The following is a 27,503-nucleotide window of genomic DNA, read 5'->3' on the forward strand; positions in this document are numbered from 1 at the left end:
ATTGAGGGCGAGGAGAGTAGCGGCATCATATGTGACTCTAGTGGGCTGGGTATGGCGGGGGCCAGGGGGTCTGGTGCAGGGCGCGGTCCGGGCGTGGACGGGCGTAGACGGGCTTACCTTTGGCGCACCTTGGGCGCGCATGGGGCGCGACCGCTGCGCGTGAACGCTGCGCGGAAGTACATCAGTCATATTCAGATAGTGGGGGGAGGGACGACGGCGGAGCAGCTGGGAGGCGGGGTGGATATCCGGGGAGGGGAGACTAAACAACAACAAGGTAGTATACAAAATGGCAGTCGGGGCACAGACTTACAATCACACGCTAAAAAAACTACTATTAGGGCACAGGGAGACAAATAGTGAAAGCGAGGCACCACAGACAAAGCTCAGCGTTACAGCGCGCTGTGCTAGTATGCTAATTAGTCCGATTTGGACTAGCGCTACTCTGCTAAAGTAAGCTGCTCAGATGAACTGCACAACAGCTAATTTGAAGGAGCGCTATGTAAATAAATAAGTAGTCAAATTGGGCGCAGCACAAAGCAGCAAATCAGCTGAATGAATAAATAAGCAATTAAATTGGGCGCAGCACAAAGCAGCAAAGCAGCTGAATGAAACGATACCGCAGTGAGGTCGGGGAGGCAGCGTGAGGAGGAGCGACCGCCTCTGACGAGTCAGGATGGTCACAGAGGTCGCGTGGACAGACCGAGCCTGATGAACTGTGGGAGGGCGGAGCAGCTGGGAGGCGGGGTGGATATCCGGGGAGGGGAGACTAAACAACAACAAGGTAGTATACAAAATGGCAGTCGGGGCACAGACTTACAATCACACGCTAAAAAAACTACTATTAGGGCACAGGGAGACAAATAGTGAAAGCGAGGCACCACAGACAAAGCTCAGCGTTACAGCGCGCTGTGCTAGTATGCTAATTAGTCCGATTTGGACTAGCGCTACTCTGCTAAAGTAAGCTGCTCAGATGAACTGCACAACAGCTAATTTGAAGGAGCGCTATGTAAAAAAATAAGTAGTCAAATCGGGCGCAGCACAAAGCAGCAAATCAGCTGAATGAATAAATAAGCAATCAAATTGGGTGCAGCACAAAGCAGCAAAGCAGCTAAATGAAACAATACCGCAGTGAGGTCGGGGAGGCAGCGTGAGGAGGAGCTACCGCCTCTGACGAGTCAGGATGGTCACAGAGGTGGCGTGGACAGACCGAGCCTGATGAACTGTGGGAGGGCGGAGCAGCTGGGAGGCGGGGTGGATATCCGGGGAGGGGAGACTAAACAACAACAAGGTAGTATACAAAATGGCAGTCGGGGCACAGACTTACAATCACACGCTAAAAAAACTATTAGGGCACAGGGAGACACAATAGTGAAAGCGAGGCACCACAGACAAAGCTCAGCGTTACAGCGTGCTGTGCTAGTATGCTAATTAGTCCGATTTGGACTAGCGCTACTCTGCTAAAGTAAGCTGCTCAGACGAACTGCACAACAGCTAATTTGAAGGAGCGCTATGTAAATAAATAAGTAGTCAAATCGGGCGCAGCACAAAGCAGCAAATCAGCTGAATGAATAAATAAGCAATCAAATTGGGCGCAGCACAAAGCAGCAAAGCAGCTGAATGAAACGATACCGCAGTGAGGTCGGGGAGGCAGCGTGAGGAGGAGCGACCGCCTCTGACGAGGGGGGCTTGGGGGGGGGGCAGCCGACCGGAGGGAGGTCCCCCCCCGGGCTGTTTGGGAGGGGCACGTGGGGGGGGGGGGTTGCGGTGCAGGCTGAATTGGGCTACATTTGGGCTACTTTTGGGCTCTCCTTTTCCTACTGGGGGAGCCCAATTATATATTCCCCTGGCTCTTCCTCCCGGCCACCATTTTAGGCTGGATGACCTGGTGGCCGGGAGCTCATTTAGCTTAATTTTTAAAAAAAATTCTAGTTGTAGGTTGTAGTTTGAATTTTTTCCTTGTGTCTTGTGAGGATTATCGTGTTCTTGAAGCCATCCGGCTTCTGAGCGAGACAGGACGTCTCGACCTCGTCATTGGTGATGCAGCAGGGCCGTCGCGTCCTCAGCGGCAGGCCTCAGCTGGTTTTGCCGTGGTGGTCGCGGCTTGTGTGTCCCCGAAGCGGTCCCGCCGGGAAGCGGTAAGCGAAAGGGGCCGCCCACGCTCTAGGAGAACGGACCCTGGTTCTGTGGCGCAGGTGAAAGCCGGAGCGGCTTTGTCGTGTCAGGCGGGAGTGGGGGAAGGGGGGGCATTGGTTTCTATGGCCCCCGTGTTGCCTCCGGTTCGTTCGCTTTCGGTCCCCGCTGCGAGAGGCAAGCGGGCCGTTAAGCGCGGAGGCAGGAAGCGCTCTGCTTCTGCCTCCGTTGTCTCACTTGATGTGCCGGCCAGAGAGGCGCCGACGGTTGACGCGTATGCGCAGGGGGCATTAGTGTTATCGGCTGAAGTGCCGGTGGGGCCTTTATACGTTCAACATGCTCTGGGGGCCCCTGGTGCTCTAGAAAACGTGGAATTGTTGCAAGCATATGAGGGGGCAAGGGGTGCTCCGTTTTTGACGCCGGTTCGTGAGTCAGGTGTGCAGTTGTCTGGGGCTGGTGGCATTACCAATCAGTTAGAGGCTGGGCACGTGGTTTCTGGGGGTGATTTTGTCCCTTTTAGCCCCCTGTTATTTTCTCCTCCTGTATCTACTCGTGGGGAGGTGGTTTCTGTGCTGAGTGGCTCTGTGGGGGAGGGGGAGACGGCGCAGGTTGAAAGGCGGGCAGGGGATGTTTCACATGGGCAGTTTGCTAGTCATGATATGTTGTGTACTCCTTCTTATATTCCTGGATCAGTTGGAGGGTTAGTTGAGCCTGCGGTTGAAGGTAGAACTTTTTCCTCTTTGCAAGGGAGTGGCAGTAAGCAGGTGGGTGCCAGATCTTGGGAGGGTTTAGATGTCTTTCCATCATGGGCAGAGGGAGTTCGCGATGTGGGTGGTGTTACGCCTATCACAGGGACTGACATGTTGAGTGGTTTTGGGGGCATTTTGAAGTTTCCGGGCTTGCATGTGGGGGGTAGACCTTCTTGGAGGGTAGTGAAGTCTTTGTCTGATGCACAGCAGGAGTGGCATAGCGGGCAGGTTTTAGGTCCCGCGTCTAAGTTTGTTCAGGAGTTATTGGATTGGAGTAGTGGTGGTGAAGAAGTGAAACCGTCCCCTCCTCGGCAGGTGTTGTCTGTTCGGACCACGGGGTCTGCTTCTCAGCAGGCTGGTCAAGTACAAGTTCAGGAGTCTAGGTCTTGTGTAGCTATGGGGATTGATATGTTTGGAAGTTTTGGTAGTAAGGGTCCCAGCACATCAGTCCAGCCTTTATCTTCACAGGTCAGGGAGCGTCGTGGAGCGGTAGACTTGGTAGGGCGGAGTGCGGCCCAGTGGCACCGAGGAGAAGGGAGGGTGGAGCCTGGCGCGGCATACCCCGTACCGGCGAGGGATCCCGGCGCGGTCAACGTAAGCAGGTCCGGCGCGACTTCGTTGGCCCCAACATCTTCGTCTCAGGATCTCGGCGCGGTCAGCAGAAGCAGGTCAGGCGCGGCCTCGCTGGCCCCAATTCATTTTTCTCAAGTTCTCGGCGGGGTCGGCAGAAGCAGGCCCAGTGCGTCCTCGCTGGCCCCAACGTCTTGTTCTCAAGATCTCGGCGGGGTCGGCAGAAGCAGGCCCGGCGCGTCCTCGCTGGCCCCAACGTCTTTATCTCATCAAAAAAGGGATTTGTCATTGGATAAGGTGTGCAAAAGTAGTCAACGTTTAGGGGAGTACAGACGGGTCCAGTCGGCTCCCCCGCCTCGTGTTTCAGTCAGGGCTGGTAAGGCCCAGGTTGGTTTTCAAAATCCGTCAGTGGTGTTTGCCCCTCCTAGGTTGGAGGAATCTCTAGTGCTGGATTATGATGATGACAGCCCTGAGGAGGGCGAGTTACGTGCTGAGGGCACAAGGGGGGGGGGCATTTTCACGTTTCTGATAATGTTTTACAGGCACCAGTGGTGGTGCGTCCGAAAGTTGCAGTTTCCAGACCTACTCGAGAGAGCGGCCCATTGGTGAGGGTTCCTCGGACGGTCGACGATGTGGAGCAACTGGCATGGAGAATGCGGCCGGCTCAAGTTCCTTTGTTAAAACCAGGTGAGCTTTCTGTGCCACGGGCCAAACCAACAATGGTGTCTGTGGGGACGGGTGGTGAACCAGTTCCAGAAGGTTTGGACGTTAAGCTCTACAAGGGTCGTTATGTAAAAGATCAAGGGGTGGGTACGAGTGATGGGGGTGTGGGTTCCAAGGTGGATTCTAGCACTGGTACTGAGCCCATAGAGGTAGGTAAAGATCCCCCACAGAGCAAGGAGCTTAAGATAAAGAAATTACCTTACATGGGCGTTACGAAACCTTTGGGCGCTCATTTAATGTTAGCTACTAAAGAAAGGATTTGGAAGGGTGAGTATGTCGAAATTTTAAAGCTGTTGCACAGGGAGGTTCGCTCTAAGGAAGGGTCTAAGGAAGAGGAATATGAGCTGGCGAAGCGCCCAAAGGTTCCTTTGACGATAGAAAACTGGACGGCGGCATTTCTGATATATGCTAGCGTCTACTGCGAAAAGTTCCCTGAGCGCTGCGTAGCCATTTTTAAGTATATGGATGTGATTAGGAAAGCGCAGATAACTGGCAGTGGTTTCGCATGGGCGCAGTATGATGAGGAATTCAGAGCACGGATGGCTTGGGATCCTGAGGCGAAATGGGGGGAGTTGGACAATGACTTATGGCAACACACTATGGGTGCATCGGCTGGTGGCAAGACAATTTTTACAGCTAGCGGCTACCCGTTACTTTACCGGCCCTTTCAGGGGAAGCCCACCCGGGGAGGGGTGGGTACAGCAGCGTCAACACAACCTGCCAATGGGACCTGTTGGGATTTTAACAGGGGTCACTGCCCCAGGGAATATTGTAAGTTCAGGCATGAATGTTCCCAATGTGGAAGAACGCATCCATTGGCCAGGTGTTGGGGACCTCGCGTTCCAGGGAGTTGACAATGGTCACAGCAGCCTACCAACGCCCCTGGTACTGCACAGCAGCCTCAGCCTCCTAGGGGAGGAAAAAGCACTTCAGGAGCTGGGCCCAAAGGCTCGTACTCCGGTTAAAGTTTTTCAGCTAGCAGTGGCTCTGAGAGATTATGGGAATGCTGATGCTTGTAAGTTATTGCTGGATGGTTTTCGGGAGGGTTTTCGGCTTGGCTATACAGGACCGCGGCTGCGGCGGTGGTCCAAAAATCTACTGTCGGCCGATGAACATAAAGTTGTAGTGCAAGACAAATTGGATAAAGAAGTGTGAGAGGGGAGGATGGCAGGTCCTTTTGATGATTGGCCTTTAGAGAATCTCATTGTTTCCCCCATTGGTGTAGTCCCAAAGAAGGAGGCTGGGCAATTTCGTTTAATTCAACATTTGTCATGGCCGGAGGGCTCTTCGGTTAATGACTTCATTGATGAGGAAGCTGCTTCGGTGTCATATTCTTCAGTGGATGTGGCAATGGCCCTGGTTGTGACTGCCGGCTCTGATGCGGAGATGGCTAAATGCGATATAAAATCTGCATTCCGTTTGCTACCAGTACATCCCGGGGATTGGGACCTTTTGGGGATTCAATTTTATGGGAAATGGTATGTTGATAAAGCTTTACCAATGGGTTGTTCCATCTCCTGCGCATTATTTGAGACTTTCAGCACTTTCCTCCAATGGTTTTTCACTGATTGTTCAGGACAACAGCTAGTAACACACTACTTGGACGATTTCTTTTTTGTGGGCGCTCCCAATTCCTCAGCATGTCAGAATGCTTTGCGGACTTTCCAGACTCTGATGGATTTCTTAGGTGTGCCGTTGGCACCAGAAAAGACAATGGGCCCCTGCGCGACCATGTCTTTTTTGGGTATTGAGATAGATTCTCATGCTATGGAAGCACGTTTACCGGTGGAGAAGAAGGCGAAAATGTTGGAACTATTGCATTCCATGTTGAATAAGTCAAAAGTGACAGTCCAAGAGATTCAAGTGCTGTTAGGCCATCTTAATTTTGCTTGCAGGGTGGTCAGGGCAGGTAGAACTTTTTGCAGGCGTCTGGGTAGGGCTCTATCAGGACAATTTTTACCTCACCATCACGTCCGCTTATCAGCAGGGGTTAAGGAAGATCTGCGGATGTGGGTAGCCTTTTTACATTCTTTCAATGGAATTCCCCTGTACAGAGAGGAAGATTGGGTCTGGGACGTCCACATTTTTTCTGATGCTGCAGGCAGTGATGGTTTCGGTCTTTACTGGCAGGGCAGATGGTGTGCAGAACAGTGGCCTGCTAAGTGGAAGAACGGAGGCAGGAGTATTGCATTTCTAGAGCTATTCCCGGTGGTGGTTGCCTTGACCTTGTGGGGTCGTAAGCTTGCTCACAAAAAAGTCCTGTTTCGCATTGATAATAAGGCGGTGGTAGACATTATCAATAGGCAGTCGGCCAGGGATGCCCAGATTTTGAAGCTTTTGAGGGTCTTTGTTTTGGGGTGCTTGAAGTATGACATCAGTTTTAAGGCCTTGCACATTCCTGGTGTGGACAATGACATTGCGGATGCTTTGTCTCGTTCACAGTGGGAGAGATTCCATGGGCTAGCCTCGGAGGCGGACAGGACACCGACCCCCATGCCAGAACATCTTTGGACTGTAGGCGAGACAGGGTCTTACAGTTGGTGGTAGGTTCGCTGGCAGTTTCCACTAGGACAGCATATGAATTGGCCTGGAAAGAGTTCTTAGAGTCTGGAGCTTGCTGGCGTGAACCCGGTTGGAGACGTTCTGAGGATGTGGTGCAGTTTATTCTTCGCTTGATGGATAAAGGTCTGACTCGGGTGACAATTGCGGGAAAATTGGCTGGTATTGCGTTCATGGGCAAATTACTGTGGGGCTATTCTCCTTCTGCGGGGGAGGTTGGTAAACGCATGCTGGAGGGTTGGTCCAGGGAGCGGGGAAGGGAGCAGATGGTCCGACAACCTTTGTCATGGCAGACCTTGCCCGAGTTTTGCAAGCATTGCCCTCTGTTTGTTTGGATGAGTTTGAGGTTTGTCTCTTTTCAACTCTCATGGTGTGGATGTTTTTCGGTGCTTTTAGAGTGTCGGAACTGTTGGGTTCTAAAGTTAATTTTGGGGTGGGGTGGGGTGATGTTCAATTTTTAGAGACAGGTTTACACATTTAGCTGGCTCGCGCGAAAACTGATCAGGGAAGGGTATTTGGCTAGAGGCATCTTCTCCTTCTGAGACGTGCCCTTTGCGGTGGGCCAAGCGTTTGAGAGTTTGTTCGGGGGCGGCTGATGAGGGCTCTGTTTTTCAACATCTGGATGGTTCCAGGGTGACTGACTATCAACTGCGCATGGTGCTGCGTAAAGCTCTGCGTTTTCTTGGTTTGGATGAAAGACATTATGGTACACATTCCTTCAGGATTGGGGCAGAAACGGAGGCTCATAATAGGGGTTGGTCGCAGCAGGATATTATGTCTTTAGGGCGATGGTCTTCCGACTGCTTTCAGCGCTATGTGCGGAATGATCCTGGTGCGGCGCCTGCGTCTGCTAATTTTCCTTAAAGTTTGATGCTGCTTTTCTTTTTCAGGTTCAGTGGCCGGCCCCTGTTCATCTGTTATGATGATCTGGATTGTTGGGCATTCCTTCGTAAGGCGTGCGGAAGCTCAAGCTATAAAAAGTTATTTTGGTCTTACGCTTGGTTTTAATGATCGCTTGTTTAATGTTGTGTGGAAGGGTAAAGGGGGTATGATTTGGAGGGAGCTTATTCCTGCTTTGAATTCCTGGTTGGTAGTAGGTATTTGTCCGGATGTGTTGCTTTTACACCTCGGTGAAAATGATCTTTGTGGGGTGAAAGGGGTGGTTCTTTTGAGAACTATGAAGAAAGATCTTTCCCTCATAAAACAACAGTGGTCAGGCTGTCATGTTTTGTGGACCAAATTGGTCCCCCGAAGAATTTGGAGGGGTGCGATTAAGCCTAGGGCAGTTGATAAAGCGCGCAGGAAATTAAATTTAGAGGTTTCTCGTTTTTGCAGAGATCTAGGTTTTGGGCGGGTGTCCCATAAGGACATTCGTTATGACACTCTGGAGTTGTTTCGCAGCGATGGAGTTCATTTGTCTCGAATTGGGATGGATTTATATTTATTGGAGTTGAGAGAGGTACTTTCTAGGTGCTTGAAAATTCAGAATTTTCTTGGTTGAGGTTCTTTGGTTATCTGTTGTTTAGTTTTTGGGGGGCAGAAAGAGAGGGGTGTATTTCTTTCCCCCCCTCTTTTCTGGGTGGCGGAAATTGGGGGTTCTTTGTCAGCAGGGACATGAAGGTTGTTGGGATTTTGTTAAAATGGGGCTATGGCTGGAGAAGTTTAAATAGTTGTTTCGTGGGGTGGTTACACTGTTTTGGTTAACGTAAGTTGTTGGTGGGCAATTTGGGAATGTGATGTTATGCTTTTGGGTTGGGATGATGTTTAAATGATTATGCAGGTTTTTGTATTGTTTGAATTGTAATTATGTTGTGCAGGGTGGGGGGGGATTGTGACGTATTAGGGGCGGGCCTGACGTTTGGGGTTTTAAGGTAATAGTTTAATTAGTGAGGACTAGTTTTGTAAGGCGTTTGCCAGGGTTGTATTGTTGTGAATATGCACCTGTTTCAATAAAGCGGCCTTTTTCACACTCTCAATTTGGTTTGGTGTCTGCTCACCCCCCCTCACCCCTCCCTCCCAAGTCAGGATGGTCACAGAGGTGGCGTGGAGAGACCGAGCCTGATGAACTGTGGGAGGGCGGAGCAGCTGGGAGGCGGGGTGGATATCCGGGGAGGGGAGACTAAACAACAACAAGGTAGTATACAAAATGGCAGTCGGGGCACAGACTTACAATCACACGCTAAAAAACTACTATTAGGGCACAGGGAGACAAATAGTGAAAGCGAGGCACCACAGACAAAGCTCAGCGTTACAGCGCGCTGTGCTAGTATGCTAATTAGTCCGATTTGGACTAGCGCTACTCTGCTAAGGTAAGCTGCTCAGACGAACTGCACAACAGCTCATTTGAAGGAGCGCTATGTAAATAAATAAGTAGTCAAATTGGGCGCAGCACAAAGCAGCAAATCAGCTGAATGAATAAATAAGCAATCAAATTGGGCGCAGCACAAAGCAGCAAAGCAGCTGAATGAAACGATACCGCAGTGAGGTCGGGGAGGCAGCGTGAGGAGGAGCGACCGCCTCTGACGAGTCCTATTGTGGCACTTGATTTGGTAGGTCCGAGACGCAGCTTTCAATATGGTGGTTATTCGTCTCTGTTTAAGTCTTGATTATGCTTGTTATATTTCTTTCTTAGGTTGTTTAAAAAAAAACAGGGTGAGAGCCCTGGGAAATTTGAGTTTTTGAGGACCCCAATTGTATTAAGGCCCATTCTAAAGGCTCATCTAACTTGCAGCAAAGTGAGGCAAGCAGCAACTATTTCTTCCCTCAACGTCTGGGACCAGCACGCCTTCAGTAATATCCTTCAATTGCTGTGCGTCATTTGAGACTTACTAATTTTTTTTAGCAAGATGTCAGACAGCACTCCCCTGCCATAAAGTGCCTGAGTTTGGTTTACTTGTAGAGGAGTGGTCACGGATTACTTTTTCTTTAATATCTGCGTCTGGCTCACCTGTAAAAGGGTGGCAGCCGCGCCTCCAATCAGAAGAAGTGGTGACTCGGCCATCTGTGCATTCTTAATCGCTGTCACTGTGTTGGTTAACCCAGGGCCAGCGGTCACGGCGGCCACTCCAACCGTGCCTAAGCAGTAAGAAAAAGTAGCTTGTTAGTCCAGAAAAAAAGAAATCAAATGGGAAACATGGAAAAGAGGTTACACACCACAAATGCCAGTTTACTACAATGGTGCAGAATAGATAACAAATGCAGAGTACCCCAGAGAACCGAAACAATAGGTTACATACCTATGTACACCACAGGACCGTGTACCTCTGGAGCAGCGGTTCTTAACCTTTTGACTTCCGCTGACCCCAATGGAATCACTAAAGCCGAGGGCTATCAAAACAATTTCCACGATTTAAGTATTGTATTTTATTCACAAATAAAGAAAAGTGAAAAACCAAAATGTTATGTGAATTTAAAAGTGATGGAAGGCGGAACTTTTAGTTTTTGTACTTTTACTTTTGTAAGTCGAAGCGATAGCCTGGACTCTAGCCTATCACTTTGTATTGTTTGTTCCTAGTGCATGCATTCTTTTTGTCAGTGCATACCAGTGCTTCTTGAATTGAGGCAACTAATTGTCCTAACTAATTCACTTTGCTGCATTTGCACTGCATCCCCAAACCAAGATAAGAATACCAACTTAATTTTTAGCTTCAAGTTTCAAATTCCTTCACCTTTACATAGGTTTTAAAAGGTTCCGTTTTTCAATCCTGCCTTTTGATGTATAAGCAATCTATTAATCTGCCTTTAAATTTCTTAAACAGTAGCGGACCCCCTGAGTAGATATCATGGGGAAAAGGACGATAGATGAGAATGTCAGGTCTTCACAGTAGGGAGGTACACAACACACTTCGAATATATACAAGTAAAGGGCACAGGCGTCAAATGTGGCGTACACTGGAACCCCTGTTCATAATTAGCATTCTCGAGAGTACCTCGGGCTATGCCAGAGCAGGGTGATAAGCCATTCTTTGTGTGATCTCCTGCAGCTGCAGAGCAGCCAGCAATATCAAAGCACTTCAGTGCAGTATGAGCAAAGCAGAAATCCCAGGTACGGAAAGCAATCCCCAGTACCATAGAGGAGTATGCGCACAAGCAGCAGTTAAATGTCCAAGCAAAGAAAACAACCCTGAGAAAGCTAATGAACAGACAGAATGACTACACTTACAGAAAGAATATATTCCGAAGTATTTCCAGGGCACTCGGGTAGACGGCGTCAGCCCAGTATTTTCACAGGGTAGTCACCGTCCACCCTACCAAGAAGAAGGGCCCTACTGAAGTATGCTGAACTTGTCCTGGTGTAATTTTCAGACACTGGGACAGGTTCAGCAAACACAACAAAATGTAAAGAGGGGGGGCGGGGAGCTATTAGGAAACATACAGGTCCAGTACTACTGCTCCCAAAGACGGACGTAGTCTCTCTCAATATATTTGGGTTTTAATGATGGTGAGGGAATTGCTCCTTTTGAATATAGTGCCCTCAGACACCCTTGCAAGTGTCATGCTTCATCATCGGGCGATGCTCCTCGTGGGGGTGGCGCTGCTGTCCTCCACGGGTCCCGCAAGAGGGCTCTTTATCGGAGATCTTTTAAGGAGACACCAAAGTTGTGCATGTGGGTGTGTGGGCCTAGGACAGTGAGTGAGTGAGTGCGTTAAAATAACCTATCCGGTACCCAGAACCTAGTTTTATTCGGGGTTCCGAAAAGTAAGGGTAAAAAACATAGGATGAGTAGCACCTCCTTGAAGCAAATGTAGAGGAGGAATGAATGTCTTCCTGCTGCTCTCAAAATCCAGGTGAATGAGTGAAAGGTGAGATTAAGTCAACATGTTTCGCGCTTAAAGGTGGTCCCCAATGGATCTAGGAGCGCTTAGTCGAACGTGAGGTGAAAATAAGAGAAAGAGATTAGGAATCAGGGAAAAGACACCCTGTATTCCTACTGTACCTATCATCAGGTGTTGATGCATCTAAGCGCTAGTAGGAACATATGGTTCGAGTTCCATTACCAACCTAGTGATTTGAAAAGGGATAAAAAAGAGAGACAGACATACAGAACAACATGTGAATCACATGTTAACGGTGGCAATCACTAGGACTCGAATGTCCTCACAGACAGGCATTCAAATCCTCAGACATACTCGTGGGCATGCTCTTGTCGACATACTGCCAGATAGTCATAAGTGCAAATTTAGCGCACGGCTGAGACCCGTGCAGTGATGCACACACAGGTCTGGTATCGCTTTCGACTGGCTGGACATAGCCAGAGGCTGTGGGTGTATAGCATGCTCATATCTTGTTCGTAAAGCTAATAGTGTACAGGGTGGTGATTTGGCTGAATCATTAAAATTATTAGAATACAGGCTTCACTGTCATGCTGCCCGTGGCAGTTTGTGAGCCTTATTAGTCAGATGCGGTGGGCATACTGCATGCAACTACCTCGTTCGTGAACCAAACGAAAAACAGACTGATGGCACAGCTGACTCAGTAAAAGCAACGCCTTTGTGCTCTGGGCAGTCCAATCGCCTTAAAAAATGCATAATCTGACGATCATGGGTGTCTCGAAAATAAGACAGTTGTGGCGACAGTATTAAAGGACGTGGTGCCACGTGGTGCCACACACATACAACACTAGTGAACAAGCTTGACCGCATACCCCTTAATTCAAAATCTTCTCTTTGAGGTCAGAAGTAGCATTAACACACGCGCTCTGTAGGTAAGCAGCGATACACACGTATGTTCCTCGCGCATGCGTGTGGGACAAACACTGACTACCATCACGCGTGAATGGAAGGATGCCGGAACAATAGTGCACATGCGCTGTACACACTTGATCTATGATGTAGACACTAATCCCAGGTCGGCGTCCGTTCCATCACATACGAAAGCCCTGTATGGTCAGAAAGCGGATGCTCCGTACAAGGACATACAATCAGTGGCGGGAAACACCCCTAATTAGCATACACCCCCACCTCCGCCAATGAGGATGAAAGGGTATAAGTATCCTTGACCACATCCTTACTCCACATCAGCGGAGCAGCGTGCGGGGTAAGACGGTGATCAGAGAGTCCTGTTCTTGTGAGTATGATACCGAACAACTAAGTACACACGACCAGCTGTAATCCTCTACAAAAGTAAGTGCGATAGAATGAATGATTAAAGCTGCATCATTCTCTACCACAGATAGCCACTGAAGCAACACCCCGACGTCCCGATTTTGCTCATGAAGCCTTCAAAGAAGCTTCACAAGTAGGAATACATCTTACAGAACACCCTAGTACTTTATGTGTTTTATGTTGTATGTGTTGTGAGTCCCTTTTAACAGGATTATAATATAAGCAAATGATATGGTTCCTGGTGACTGCACCTGTTTGAACTACCCGCTACATGGGTAACCATTAGTTGTTATTTTTGTCTTTCTACAGGTCATTGTGCTTGTAGCAGACCGCTGTAGGCACACTTAGCCTATAATTTCAATTTCACTTTTCTGTAAATACACAATTTTTAGTAATAAAGACGTGAGTAGGGAGGGGAGGTTGTGCCCCCGTCCTGAGGAAGGAGCTGGTCTCCGAAACATGTCCGACAACAACGCACACCAGAGGTCAAGTTCATTACACAACTTAGACCTCGTCCTGCACTTCTTTTAACAGTACCAGCCAGAGTTCAGAGTAAAAAGTTTTTTTCTTTTATACTCTAGTGCCAGGTACTTTTTAATTTTTCACTACACACCCCCCACTCACTCTAAATATACCCCACACACTGGACACCACACATAGTCAACACCATAAGTGCTCCCGCGTAGCCGTAGGTCGCAGCACGCCGCATCCCGATAGAGGGGTGCGAAGACCCCGATGATGAAGCATGACACCAAGGGGCCTTTTGGTGTGTAAGGGGTATTTTACACAACACTGAGTGCTTCAAAATTGATTGATCACTCTTTCCCCTTTCCCTGTTGGATTCACTTTGTTTATTTAATTATCCTCGTGGAGCACGAATCCAACGATTTGCTCTACCTCCCTCAAGTGTTTGTGATATGGGACAAGGTAGCCATACGTAAGGGACTGACGACCTTTCCTTACCCTGACACTCCCATAGCAGGCAACCCACTATTCCTTCCGGCCCTCCACTCACAAACATTTGCCAAATGGTTACAGGGGGGTTGCAGAGTGATTGGAGATCTGTACGAGGGAGGAACGCTTAAGACATTTACCCAGTGCAGGGAAGAATTTTGTCTCCCACTGGGAGCGGGACTACAGTATGCACAGTTGCAGCACTGGGTGTCTTCACCAGAGATGCAACAGGCTGCTGTCCGGCCATTCACCCCCTTTGAGCGGTTGGTCCGTTCCTTTGATGACTCTAAAGGCCTTATATCTCAGACATACCAGATCCTACAACACCCTCCGGTGCTAACTACACACCCATATCAACGCCAATGGCAGCTGACGTCAACCACAGAAATCACACCTACACAGTGGAATCGCATATGGCGAGACATTCCTAGGGTTTATCGTAGCATCTCACAGAGGGAAAACGCGTACAAAATTATGACACAATGGTATTACACACCCGCTCGTCTGCACAAAATGTTCCCTGCCACATCCCCCTTGTGCTGGAGGTGTTTGAATGCATCTGGAGACTTCATTCACATTTGGTGGGATTGTCCGCTCCTGACCCTGCTCTGGAAGGAAGTCCTTAGTCATATTAAAGAGGTACTGGGCTTCCCCCTGCCTGAATCTGCAGTCACAATCCTTTTGGGCCTTAAACCTGATAACCTAAAAGCGCTCACTCACAGCGATTGGACTATATCACTTCACATGTTTGGGGCGGCTAAACAACTTATAGCACTATATTGGAAAAAAAGCGGGGACTCCCCAATTGCCGCTTGGTTTGTGCGCTTGTGGTATGTAATAACTATGGAACTTTTTACAGCGCGGCTGCAATCAGGAGACACCTGCTTCACCGCTGTTTGGCGACCCTTAGTTAAATATATCTGTAAAATAGAACATGCGCGCTATTTACCCTCCAAGCTTAGAGCACTGCGACTCTTTGAGTCAGATCCCAACAGAACAGTTGTGCATGCCAACCCTTTCAACAAGCATTAAGGCCTTCATTCTCCACACCTGACACCGTCACACACCTCTTCCTGTTCGTCCACCCAACCGCCTACGTTGCTGTATACCTCTCCTTTCTACCATCTCCTCTTTTACTGTCCATCTCCCGCTATCCACTTTATATGGGCCTCTAGCCTGTGTTCTTAATGTTATTGGTTTTTATCAGGTCCTGAGACTTTCCGCAGCACGATAATACAGTTATATGTACTAGACCACGCGGCGGGCCCAACAAGGGTTGTAGGCGACATGCTGTGTTCCAATTAGATTATTAATGCCTTTGTCTATGCTGGGAAACACTTTAAAGCAACGCGGCCGGCTCTAAATGGGTTGTGGGCTTAACACTGTGTATGCCTGTACCTATGTTCTACTCCTGATTCAGAAAATAAAACAGATTTTGAACAAAACAAAAGTGGTTGCAAAAAAAAAAAGTGATAGCGAGTGTGCCTGGGGGTATAAGTACACTCTAGTTCGAGGTCATTAATTCTGCCCAGGGTGTCTCGTCGTTCAGGCCCTCTGAGTTGCTCTTCAATCTATGGACCCGGCGTTGTTCCTGCCTAAATAGTGTGCTGTTTGTCCAGTTAGGATTAGATTCAATAATTGTCCATCTGAGACTGTCTGTGTTGTGATTCTTTTCAGTGAAATGACTCAGTAGTTTGGTATTAGTTTTTCTACAGTATATGGTACTTTTATGCTCCCCTATTCCAATTTTGACTCGTCTCGTAGTCATCCCCACATACCTCTTTTCACACTGGCAAGTGATAACATATATACCATTTTTTGTATTGCAGTTGGTGTGCCTCCTCTGATGCCAAGGTCTGGCCAGACCAAGGTCAATCTGTTTAGAAGCCGATGTGAGGGGACACACAGAACAGGACCCACAGAGTTATTGACCCTCCACCGGCGGTAGAGCCCATAGGGTGGATTGTGTGGGGGGGTGGGTTGCTTTTGGGACGTGTGTGGACCAAAAGGTCCTTTAGATTTTGGGTGCGTTTAAATGCAAAAAGAGTATGCCCCAGTGTTTCCTAATCACTTTCTGGATCTTACTGGAACTGGGCGTGAACGTGGTCACACGTGATCGCCTCTGTCTCTGGTTTGTCCTTCACCTCGAGGTTGTTCCGAGCCCGTTTCTGTGCCTGCCGTATTATTTTCTTAGAATAATGTTGAGTTTGAGAAACAATCCCAGATTCTATCAAACAGCCTATCGGAGCGACATTATCCTAAGAAAATAATGTGCGGGGGGAGTATTGTTCCAATATGATCCTGACTGGGCGCAGTCTGGAGCCTCACACTTTGATGCAAATGGAATGGAGGAGAAACAAAGGCACACAGCTTGTTATCACTTTACAGGTAGTTAAGAGCAGCATAGTTTCGACTTTGTTCAGTCCATGTATATAAAAAATATGCCTGCATTGTAGGAATGTCAGACTTATTGGTCTGTCCCAGTACTTACACTAATAATTTAAATATCACTATGTTATTTCTTTTATAGCGCTACTCATCCCTATGCAGGGTGTCAGAGCACTTTACATAACATACACATCATACATTGACAATAAATCATGTAAGTGTGTGAATTAATGCACAAGAATGGTTAGAAGGTGTAGAAGTCACATGTACTTCATAGATCACTGTGCTATATTAGAAGGATTACAATTTATGAACTGCAAGCAGTGAAAAAAATCTGTGTTAAAAGCAGTAACTCACTTATCGGCATAGACAAAACACAGATCTTTCCAGCAAAAGTGTTAACCTTCAGAGTTATCTTATAATTATCATTCTTCCCTGAGATTTACTGGGCACACAAAGATCTCTGCAACAAGTGCCTTAACCCATAAGATATTTTAAAATGAAGACTTTGTAACCAATTAAACAGAAAAGATCTACTGCCATGTTTTTCCTTGTTGCTAACTACTTTGTGGTAGAGTTTTAAAAAAATGTATTAGTTGAGGTACAGATTTTGCGTCAGGGGTTACGCCACTTTTTTGGCACAACCAGATGCAAAATAGAATTTGTTAGATCTCGTAATGAGCTTAAATGTACTCATGGGAGATATGCTAACCATATGTATGAGGTCTTAATATCTGATTTCACTTCTTGTGATGTCACATGTGATGTCACGTGCCATGGCGTCATGTACAGTGATGTCATGCGCCATATTGTCACTTGCATACTGCCTACCTTAGTTAGCCCTCCCACTTCTTTTTTCAGGACCTCTGCTCTGATTATTTCTAAAGTGTTACATATATCTGTATTCATTTATAATGATGGTCAAGCCGTTAAATGGTCGATAGTCATTTATTCCAGTTCACGTTTGTAGGAAAGTGGGTTTCTGTTGCAGTAACCCCCACTTTTTTTGCCAGACTACTGATTAACTTTCACTTGATGTTCCCTGGGTCCCTGCCAATCAGGTTCCCAGGGCCTGTGTTAGTTCCCCAAAACTAATCCAATTGGCATCTCTGGTAAATGGTACCACAGGTACACAGAGCACTGTGGCCAGGGAAGACCTCTAAGGCTTGCAGCACTTATTGTGCCACCCTTAGAGGCCCTGCACCTCTACACCCATACACTGCCTTTGCAGGCTGTGCGTTTTGGTGCAGAACAAAGTGAGGAGTCGACATGGCACGCACCTCTGCCCTGGCTTAGATCAGTTATACCTCTAGATGGGCGCACTATACCAGTGGTGAGTTTACAGGTGCATGCGCCCTGTACCCCTACAGTGTCCAAGTCCATTCTTAGACATTGTAAGTGCAGTGCTGCCATTAAGAGTATATGGTGCTGGGAGTTTGTAATTACGAACTCCACAGCCCATAATGGCTACACTGAAAACTGAGAAGTTTGGAATCAAACGTCTCAGCACATTAAACCCACACTGATGCCAGTGTGGGATTTAATAAAAAATGCACACAGAGGGCATCTTAGAGATGCCTCCTGAAAACTAACCCACCACTAGTGTCCAGGCTGAGTGGCTGGAGTGAAACAAATCGGACGAGAAATGCTTACCGGCCTGAGCAGTTGGAGATCACGGCGAACATAGGGGGCGAATGGTAGCTGACTAACACACGACGGTGGGAAGGAGATTATTCATCGGACTCGAGGAGGGCAGAGAGTGGCTCCGGTTCTGCAACCAGTCCTTGAAGCTCCCAGCAGCTACCGTACATCACTCCATATTTCAAAGTGAGATACGGAGTCAGAGAAAGCTGAGCGGCACGGCTGGAGCAGAGAGGGAGGCTCTGAGTAGCTCGCCGGACTTCCGCAGCTGTGGTGAAGTTCGGGGCTCCTCTCCACACAAGTGGTAAGAAGCGGCGGAGGAGTGAAAGTTGAGCGAACCATGGAAGGAAGAAGTTTATCAGATGGCTATACATGGAGCAGGGGAGCTTGTCCGAGGCTGGAGTTGAGAGCTAGAATAAGAGCACATGCCTCTCACCCACCCCTACACTCCCGGGTCACCGAGGAATAAAGGCTTATGAGGTTAAGAATGAATTATACAGAAAAAGAATAATGACATTTTAAAGAACTGAATTTCTAAACAACCGGATACGAAGGTCTAAAAGATTAAAAGAAAGAGAAAGTGGACAATCCTTGGCCTCATGAAAACTGGCTAGGCGATAGAGCTACATTTTGTCCAAAATGGCTGATAATACATAGAAAAGGAAAGAAGACCTCCGACATTGGTGCATAGAAACAAAAATAGGACTACCATAGTTAGATTTCCATAGTAAGCAAATAAGCGGCCATATTGGAACGGGCTAACTGGTCTGACCACTCAATCTGACATGGCGGCCACGAGGCCTCTTCATGGCACGTCGCCCTAAGCATCTTCCTTCCCTGCAAGTAAATGCCTGAGCCCCCAGGGACAGCATGTCTGAGGGGAGATATGGCGATTTGGCCGCTGTGTTAGCCATAACGCTGCTGCCAGAATAACGGTTGACTCTGGGACGGGGAGTCCTCCTCTTCCATACCCTTCGGCACACGCGACCCCCTGGGGAGTCTACCTGCAGACGCGCTGGCGCGGATGTTTCGCTTCTGGGCCCCGTGGAGCTGACCCTCCCCGGCGGAACAAGGTGACGCCAGTCTCACTCAAAACACTAAACCACACGGACTTGGGGTCCAACATATGGGGACTTGAAGGAGTGGTGACGGAGGCAGCAATAGAAAAGAACACCCTCACAGGCAGCTGGGAGGAAAAGTGACACGAAACCGCCTTAGACACGGGACAGCCTAAGGGGTGCCACAGTAAAGTGAAGAAGACGACATAACAACACTGTCCACTCCAGTGAGCAGTGACGGGAGCCTGCGTCACTACACTCTGTTGTCTCAACTCTGTGGCCTCAACTCTAAAGCTACCTTTGTATGATGCCCGGTGGAGCTACCTCGCGAACCATAGGGGAGATTAACTTTGGACTCCCTCCTTTGACTATCACCTACCTAGCCGGACTTCGGGCAAACGCTCCAGCGTCGCTCCTGACCTTATCTTCCCCCTCTCTCTTCCCCCAACCCTCTCCCCTCTCCCCTCTCCACTCCTAATCTTTCCAGCTTCTGTCCTCTGCCATCACCTGCCCCTGCCCCTTGTCCCCACCCTGTTTCTCAGTGAACCTCTTCCCTCGACACTTGAGACCGAACTATTTTGTCTGATGCCCGATGGAGCTACCTGGTTTAGCTATAGGGGAGATGGGCCGTGGATTCCCTCCTTGGTCGTCACCTACCCAGTCGGTCATTAGACAGACTTCTTTTCGTCTCTCCTTATTGTCTCTTCCCTTATCCTCACTTTCTCACCTCCCCTACCCCCCACTACTTTTCTCTCTCCTTTCTCTACTCTCCCAATATATTGCCGATTTTTTGATGTAATGTGTAATTGTAGATTTTTTCTGTTATATTGTTGAACCACATTGTTCTACTTCTTTTCGTCTCTCCTGTCCTCTCCTCCTGCATCCTCCCTCTATTTTATGCCTCTCCTTCTCTCCTCTCTCAATGTATTGAGACTGAACTATTTTGTCTGATGCCCGATGGAGCTACCTGATTTAGCTATAGGGGAGAGGGGCCGTGGATTCCCTCCTTTGTTGTCACCTACCCAGTCGGTCTTTAGACAGACTTCTTTTCGTCTCTCCTTATTGTCTCTTCCCTTATCCTCCCTTTCTCACCTCCCCTGCCCCCTTCACTACTTCTCTCTCTCCTTTCTCTCCCCTTCTAATTGTATTGATTATTTTTTGATGTATTGTGTAATTTGTTGAACTTGTTCTGTTACATTGTTGATTCTCATGTAAAGAGCTTTGATACCTTCGGGTCTAGCCAGCGCTATATAAAACTCTTTTAAATAAAAAATAAAAAATCCAAATGCAAATCATCAGGTGCTCCACTAATGCACATCAATGTAGTTACCTGGAAAGGAAGAACTTGCTCCTGGAGTGTTTTTTGGTGGGTGTTGCGCCTTCCAGGGCTATTTTCATAGTAGATTCCTGATCACTGTCCCATTATTTGAAAAGTGTGCTGCATATCTAGCTTAACACACCTATTCTACAGTGCTCATTGTTGTGGCAGAGCTCCAGAATTCATTCCATTTCAGTCACAGGGCAGAGGTTGAATAGTTGACTTGGTGTTTGCCAACCATTTCAGATGACAGCTCTGTGGTGTTATATGTAAACAAGAGCCAATCCTTACTGTAAAAGACTCCTGGCCTAGCCTGTGGGGAGGGGAAAGACAGAGTTTATCAGTCGCTGAAGTATCAATTGCCCTGAAGACTGTGTGGGTGGGACGTGACTATCCTAGCTCCACACAGGTGGTAGTTTATTTCATATGAAAAGAGGCACTCAGGGGCGTGGCTTGGGCGCCGATGGCGATGGTCGCCTGAGAGCTCGGCTCCGGGACTGAGCCCGGAATTATCCTGTAAATCGGAGGCTGCGGGGCACCCCAGACCCCGCATTCTGCTGAGCGGACCGACGGAGACCTGCCGGGGCCCCTGGTGAGGCTCGGACGAGGGTTGATCCGGAGTGAAACCGAAGTTTGCGGAGTTGCGGAGTGCGCCCCAACATGGCGCCCGGACTTCTTTGTCCCCCTGGTCGGACCCACTGATTCGGAGGAGCGTCGCGAGCAGCGACTGGTGCCCGGCTTTGCCATCCCCGGCTGCTCTGTGCACTAGATATCAATTTGATCAGACTTTTTGCAACGAGTCTGCACTCGGTTGGGTGACTGGGCGGATGCCCACGGTATAGGGGACCCCGGGAGCGGACGCCCTGTGATCCAGGCGGTGGCCCAACTCACGACACCGCACCTAGCTACATTCTCCTGGCCAGTCCACTTCCATGGGAGGCGCGACACTTTGGCGCCACAAATCATCCGGTGGAGTTGGTGACCCTCACCCCGGGTCTCTAGCGGCTGAGCGGGCCTGCCCGACTCGGCAGCGGCTGTCTCCGCCCCCTCATCGGTGCCCTCGGACGCCGTGGCGGTGGCGTGAGCCGAAGCGGAGAAGTCTCCACGGGCCCTGGAGAAGGAGGTCTCCCATACTTGATTGGCAGACCAGTAACCGGGAGGGTCGTGGTCGGCATCTGCACCCGGAGACGCCTACTCCGGGACCTTCACGGAGTGCCCCCGGTGACATGGGGAAACCTAGAGGAGCCAAGGGGACTACCCCGACTGCCTCGGACTCGGAAGCCCAGGACAAAGAGGAACATGGGGACTCAAAGAGTTCTGGTGGCGCACCGATGCAACAACAGTTCGACCGCGTCCTGGAGGCGATAGCGACCACGAGATCGGCCCTCCAACAGGACATTGCCCAGGTGGCGACGAGCCTAGGCCTCCTCAGAGCGGACCATGGTAAACTGTCGGACCGGGTCAAGGAAGTGGAGAGCTCGGTGACAACCTTGGAGCCGGCGCAGCGAACCTTGGCTGCAACGATGAAGGATGCCTTATCCCGAATTGCGACCCTGGAGCAGAGGGCGGAGGATGCGGAAGGCCGCAACAGAAGGAACAACATCAGTGTAGTGGGCCTCCCGGAAAAGATCGAGGATGGCGACATGGTGACATACTTGGAGACCTGGCTCCGTGACACGGTGGCCCCGGAGGGGCTATCCTCCTTCTACACTCTGGAGCGTGCCCACAGAGTCCCGGCGCGACCACCGCAACAGGGGCGCGCCCCGAGACCGGTGGTGGCGCGGTTATTGCACTTTCGGGACAGGGACTTAATCCTTAATGCCGCCAGACATAATGGTCCATTCAAAGTGGCGAACAATCAGGTGAACATCTTCCCGGATTACACCTACGAGACTCAACGCAAGCGGTTCTCCTTCCTGGCGGTCAAGCGCGAGCTCAGGAGCGAGGGCATCCAGTACTCGCTCCTCTATCCTGCGAGGCTCCGCATCATTGTCGATGACAAAACTCAGTTCTTCGACACCCCGGAGGATGTCTGTGCCTGGCTTGAGCTTTACAGGGCAGGGAAAGATGGCTTCGGCTCCTCGTCCCAACAGGCTGATGAGCCGGAACAGAGACGGCGATCCAGGAGGATCAGGAATCGCCGCGGCCGCACAGGAGGGCCCTCAACTGCAGAGACGTCGTCGGAACGGAGGGGAATGTTGGAAGTCTTGTCGGAGTTGTCTGGTGCACGGGACGAAGCCATTGAGGTGGAAGGCAACCCGGGTGATGAGGAGGCTCCGTCGGAATCGGAGGACTCAGTGACTGATAGCGCCCATACACCGGTGATCACACCGAAGTCGGTGGAGGACCTTTTGGATGGACAAGGGTAACGGGGTGTGCTGCCTTATTTTGGGTGGGGGCCCGGCAGGGGGGAGGCGGTTGCCGTCCATTGATGCTGACAAAGGGGGAGGGAGGGGTGGGGTGCCCCTGTTTCTGCCCCGAGGGGTTTTTGGTACTGTTTAGGGCTTGTTTTAGTCCTGGTGGCCTGAGCGTCGAGGGCCCACTGCCTCCGCCCGGCCCGCACCTGGCCCTTAAGGCCTTCCTACGGTGGCGACCGTAGGGGTTGTTGGGTTGATAGAAGGCGAGGTTTGGATGGGATCTGGATGGCGCAGTTTGGGTCCTGTTCTGGGGTGGGTGGGTGGGAGTTCGATTTGTTCTTGGGTTGTTTGGTTTTGGTTGGGGAAAATGGCCGCCATCAGTGCTGGGATGGATGATGTCTTTTCTTTGTGGGAGCCCGGACGGGGAGACTGTGCGAGAACATTATGGGACAATGGCTGATGTTGCTAACTTGAAATGTGTTACTTGGAACGTAAGGGGGCTTCATACTATGTCCAGGCGCCACAAAGTCCACGCTTATTTAGTGCGTAGGGGAGTGCAAATGGCGCTGCTGCAGGAAACTCATCTGACCAAGGCGGAAGGGGCGGCGCTACAGCGTAGATGGAGGGGACAGGTCTTTTCCACGTCGTACTCCGCGTATGCCAGAGGGGCGCTAATATGGATCAGAGCGGGGGTCCCCTTCCAGGTCACGAGAACAGAGATAGATCCAGAGGGGCGTTACGTGGCCATCTCGGGCACTCTAGGAGGGAGGGACTTGAACGTTTGCTGTGTGTACGCTCACGCCCGAGGCCAACTGAGAACACCATATGCGCCTGAAATACCGTTGGGGATGCTGACGGCCCTCCCCCATGGAGGGGATTGGTCACGTTTGGCGGCCTGGGAGGATGCCGGCTTACAGCTGGTTGGAGATCTGTACGAGGACGGAGTGCTCTTGTCCTTCCAGGATCTTATCGACCGCTTCGAGATCCCCCGTGGTGATTTTCTGCTGCACTCGGCCATTGTCCGAGCAATCCAGGCACACTGGAAGAGCGGGCAGGAGGAACCCCCCTTATCTCAGGTGTGCCAGTACGTGATGATGTCTGCGGGCACGGTGAAGGCGGTCACTTGCCTTTACGGCAGGTTGATTAACGAAGGGTTGGCTCCCCTCACCACTCTGAGAAACCGCTGGGAGGAGGACATTGGCAGGGAGATCCCGGAGACGACCTGGGCCCAGTTGGTGAGACGAGCCTGGAAGGGCACACGTAACGCCCGTTTCCAGCTGGTCCACTATTACGTGCTCCATAGAGCGTACCTGACCCCAGTGAAAATTAGGCGGTATTTTGCCACGAATTCGGCGGAATGCCCTAGGTGCCCAGCTCAGGAAGCCGACCTCCTACATATGTTATGGGCCTGTCCGGGATTGTCGTCTTACTGGCAGGAAGTAGGGAAGACCCTGGAGGAGGTGACGGGGAGATCCTTATCATTTGATGCGGCGGTGGGGCTCCTACACTGGTTCCCCCATACCCCCAGGAATAAAATTTCTAGTAAGTTTATCGACCTAGGGCTCCTCCTTGCTAAACGAGAGGTGACCAGGAACTGGAAGGCACGAGTTGGTCCGACAGGCAGCAGATGGCACAGTGAGCTTTTGAAGTGGGCGGCGGGGGAGAGCGCGCTGAGATATCAACTGGCTTGGAGGCAGCGTAATGAGAAGGCGCAGGAGGCCGCGTTGGAGTGGGAAATGTTGGTGCAGGCCCTCAGGGATTATTGTGCCCCCAGCGACTCTGAAGGTGAAGAAGCGACTCGCCCCGAGTCCCGGTAAACATTTGCACTGTTAGTCCTATTGTTGTCCCCGTGGGTCCCATGGCAGATCCTGTGACGGTGGCTCCCAGGCGCTAGTGGCGGGGTTGGGTGGGGTTTCTTTTGGTTAGTAGTATTTTGAGGGTTGGGGTTTCTTTTGGGTTTATAGGCTTGTTTGGAAAAGCAGATGAAGGACAGTGGATCATCCGGACCAGCTCAAGCGTCCTGCTGAGCCCCCATTGCATATCGCCGCCCGACCCCGGTTGGCTGTGTACGAAACTTACGGTGGGGGGCCAGAGGGTTTTACTATGTTGATATTGCTTGTGATACAATGCTGGTCGATATTGTAACGATTTACTAATTCCTGCAATAAAAATATATTTAAAAAAAAAAAAAAAAAAAAGAAAAGAGGCACTCAGTGTGGAACACGGACGTACGCTGTGTATCCAAGGTCCTTAATTATCTCGTTCGATTGCTTGCAGTATATGTTGATCTATCTTTAGGTCAAGCCAGTGGAACCGCAAAAGACTATAGTAATTAATATATATATATATATATATATATATATATATATATATATATATATAAAAAAACTGGCTGGACGAGAACAGTAAAAAGTTCAAGGAGAACCCTCCGAGATGAAAGGAATGACCATGAAGCAAATTTCATCCTAATCAGATTGTGATTTCTGCTGAATGGATTTATGTATACATTTTCATTTGTGTGTACTGACGCCAACACTTATGACTGATATTACTTGTTACTATTCCTATATAAATTCAGCAACACCTAACAATATCATTACAACTGGAAAAGGGCGTTTCTTAAGTAAACAGTATCAGTGTGCACGTTTCAGAAACACCATTATGCAGAATCCCTGCACAGAACCTGGTAATCGGAAATGGCAAACCATTAGCAATCAACCGGCAAGGATGTGGTTCCAGATGCCCAAGGGGAGTCGGGGGTACCTGGGCTGAAACTAGAACTAGAGTGGATTATTATGGATGACCTGAGGTCACAGCACTACTGGACAACAAACTCAAACGAACAAGTACCACTTTTTAGCACTTACCTCTCAAGGTAGAGTAGTCGAAGGCGAAGTGAAGGAGGGGGTTTGCACTTTAGTTAACTTAATTATACCAGTTTTTAACAAACTGTTGAATCAGTACTTAACTTTATAAAAATAAGTACTTTAACACAAGTAAGAAAAACTATTGTACAAAAGACAATGATAGGCAACAAAAACTATTACTATCTAACTCCTTCCTGGTCATAAATTCGACTCCAAATACTATTAGAGGGCTTCCATACGATGCACTATACTTATTGTTACTATCCTGATGACCAATGCTAGCCTATGGAAGTATTCCAGTCTTAATATGGCCACCACGGTACCCAGGCTCACAACCAAATGATCGACCTCATTGAAGCGTCACCACTACTCCCTGGTCCAGATCAAGGCTCTGCGTAAAACATTTAAATTGGACTGATAGCAGAGTCATTCTTCCTAACCTGGCCTCACTTTTACTCTCCTTGTACATATTTTAAACCACCTTGTAGAGAATACACACTTCACTGTATCACTAAGCACTACATGTCACTTGATCACTCGTCGCCACATAATGTCACCTTTTTGACAGCCTTATTTCAAGTATGGGTAATTTATAAATTATGTCATTTATAAAAAAACTGTGTGTTACCCACAAAATTGTGCTTGCTTTTGTGTGTTCCTTCTGTATGAAATTGTTTTGTTGTTTCAACAGTAATAAGTTGATTGATTTAACCACACAAGAAATTTGTTACGCCTACCCGACAGAACCATTGTTTTTTCTTCATAAATACCCGGGTTCTGAGGGACACTGGGTCACCCCATTGTTTATTTGACAGGATTCAAGATAGCCTGGCTGATGAGGGCAGTGAGCCTGAAGCCCGTCCCAGGATGCTTGTTTCCGGTCCAGGGAAGACATGGCTTGGCAGTTCGGGCTGGACTGTTCCCATGAGCCACAGGGTCACACTGATTGGCATATGGCCATGTCTGAACTGGGGTGGCGGAGTGAGCTAAAGACTGATGATGGATTAAACCCAGATCAGTTGACTGGGGGCGAGTGCTTGCAATGTTCAACACTCCGTCCATCATCCCCTTTGGTTTTGCTCTGTACTCCAGTCTCATCACTTAGAAGCCCTGCTAACACCTTTTCTAACTTGTGTGGGTTTGAAAACAATATGGAAATACACACACTAAAGGAGCAGTTCTGGCAGATTAAGAGGCAGGTAGAGGATTTATGATGAATATATTTGGGCTTTCTTAAATAATCTAGTGCATGGGCTTTTTCACCTACTCATATTTCACTATTTCCAGAATCAGACATTCTGTTCATCTATAGTTTAGAAGCAGTGACAAAGAAGCTGATAGAAACTACTGCAGAACAATTGGCAAATTCAACAGGGAATATGATACCAGCTTTGGCTCAAAGAAAATCATGCTCTTCCATGTGCCACAACTAAAGCCACTCCAAATACTTCAATAGATCAGATTTTCCCTAGAGTAATCGTGGTCAATATGCTGCTCCACTTTCTAATATACCGGCCACTGCTTTAGACTATTTCACAGTTACTAGTGCCTCAGAATGTTCCCCAACCCTAGCTTGGAAATGCAGTCTCCTCATAAAATAGGGCACAGACACAACCACTGGTTTCAGCTTAGTTCTGTCTTCTACTAGGCTGCCTATTATCAGTTCTGATTTTGGCCAAAACATTTTCTGGACATGCCAGTCATTGATCCTGATTTGAAGCTGGCCACCCCTATGACACCTGTCTGTTTGAAATCTAAGATCTTGAGAGCCAGCAATCTGAGACAGGCCAGCATGTCATAAGGAATGATAGCCTTCTCTGGGAACTGGACACAGTTGCAGCTCCAACCACTGATCATGACTTGCTCTTCACTTCCACTGTGCTTCCTGTCTCAAGCTCCAAGTTTAGTGAATAACAGCTCCTTGACATACCAGAGTCTGATCCGGATTTTACACTGGCCACACCCATGGCACCTGCTGTGTGCCTGACACAAAATACTCCTGAAAATCCACAATAAGACATGTATCGAAGAATGGTATGTCTCCAACAGACTTGAAAGAACTTCCAGACCCTGTTAATGACACA

General features: G+C 49.0%; 1 protein-coding gene across 4 annotated transcripts in view; it reads right to left on the minus strand.

Moving 5' to 3' along the window:
* HACL2 (2-hydroxyacyl-CoA lyase 2) overlaps positions 1–27,503 on the minus strand; it is a 565,926-nt gene that overhangs the window by 352,058 nt on the left and 186,365 nt on the right. For all 4 annotated transcript variants that reach the window (XM_086945056.1, XM_086945057.1, XM_086945059.1 and 1 more), the window contains one exon: positions 9,679–9,806. In XM_086945056.1, coding sequence (XP_086801182.1) covers positions 9,679–9,806 — 128 coding nt within the window. The remainder of the gene's footprint in view (positions 1–9,678; positions 9,807–27,503) is intronic.

The sequence above is a fragment of the Lissotriton vulgaris genome, chromosome 12 (genome assembly GCF_964263255.1).
Source record: "Lissotriton vulgaris chromosome 12, aLisVul1.2, whole genome shotgun sequence".
NCBI lineage: Eukaryota > Metazoa > Chordata > Amphibia > Caudata > Salamandridae > Lissotriton > Lissotriton vulgaris.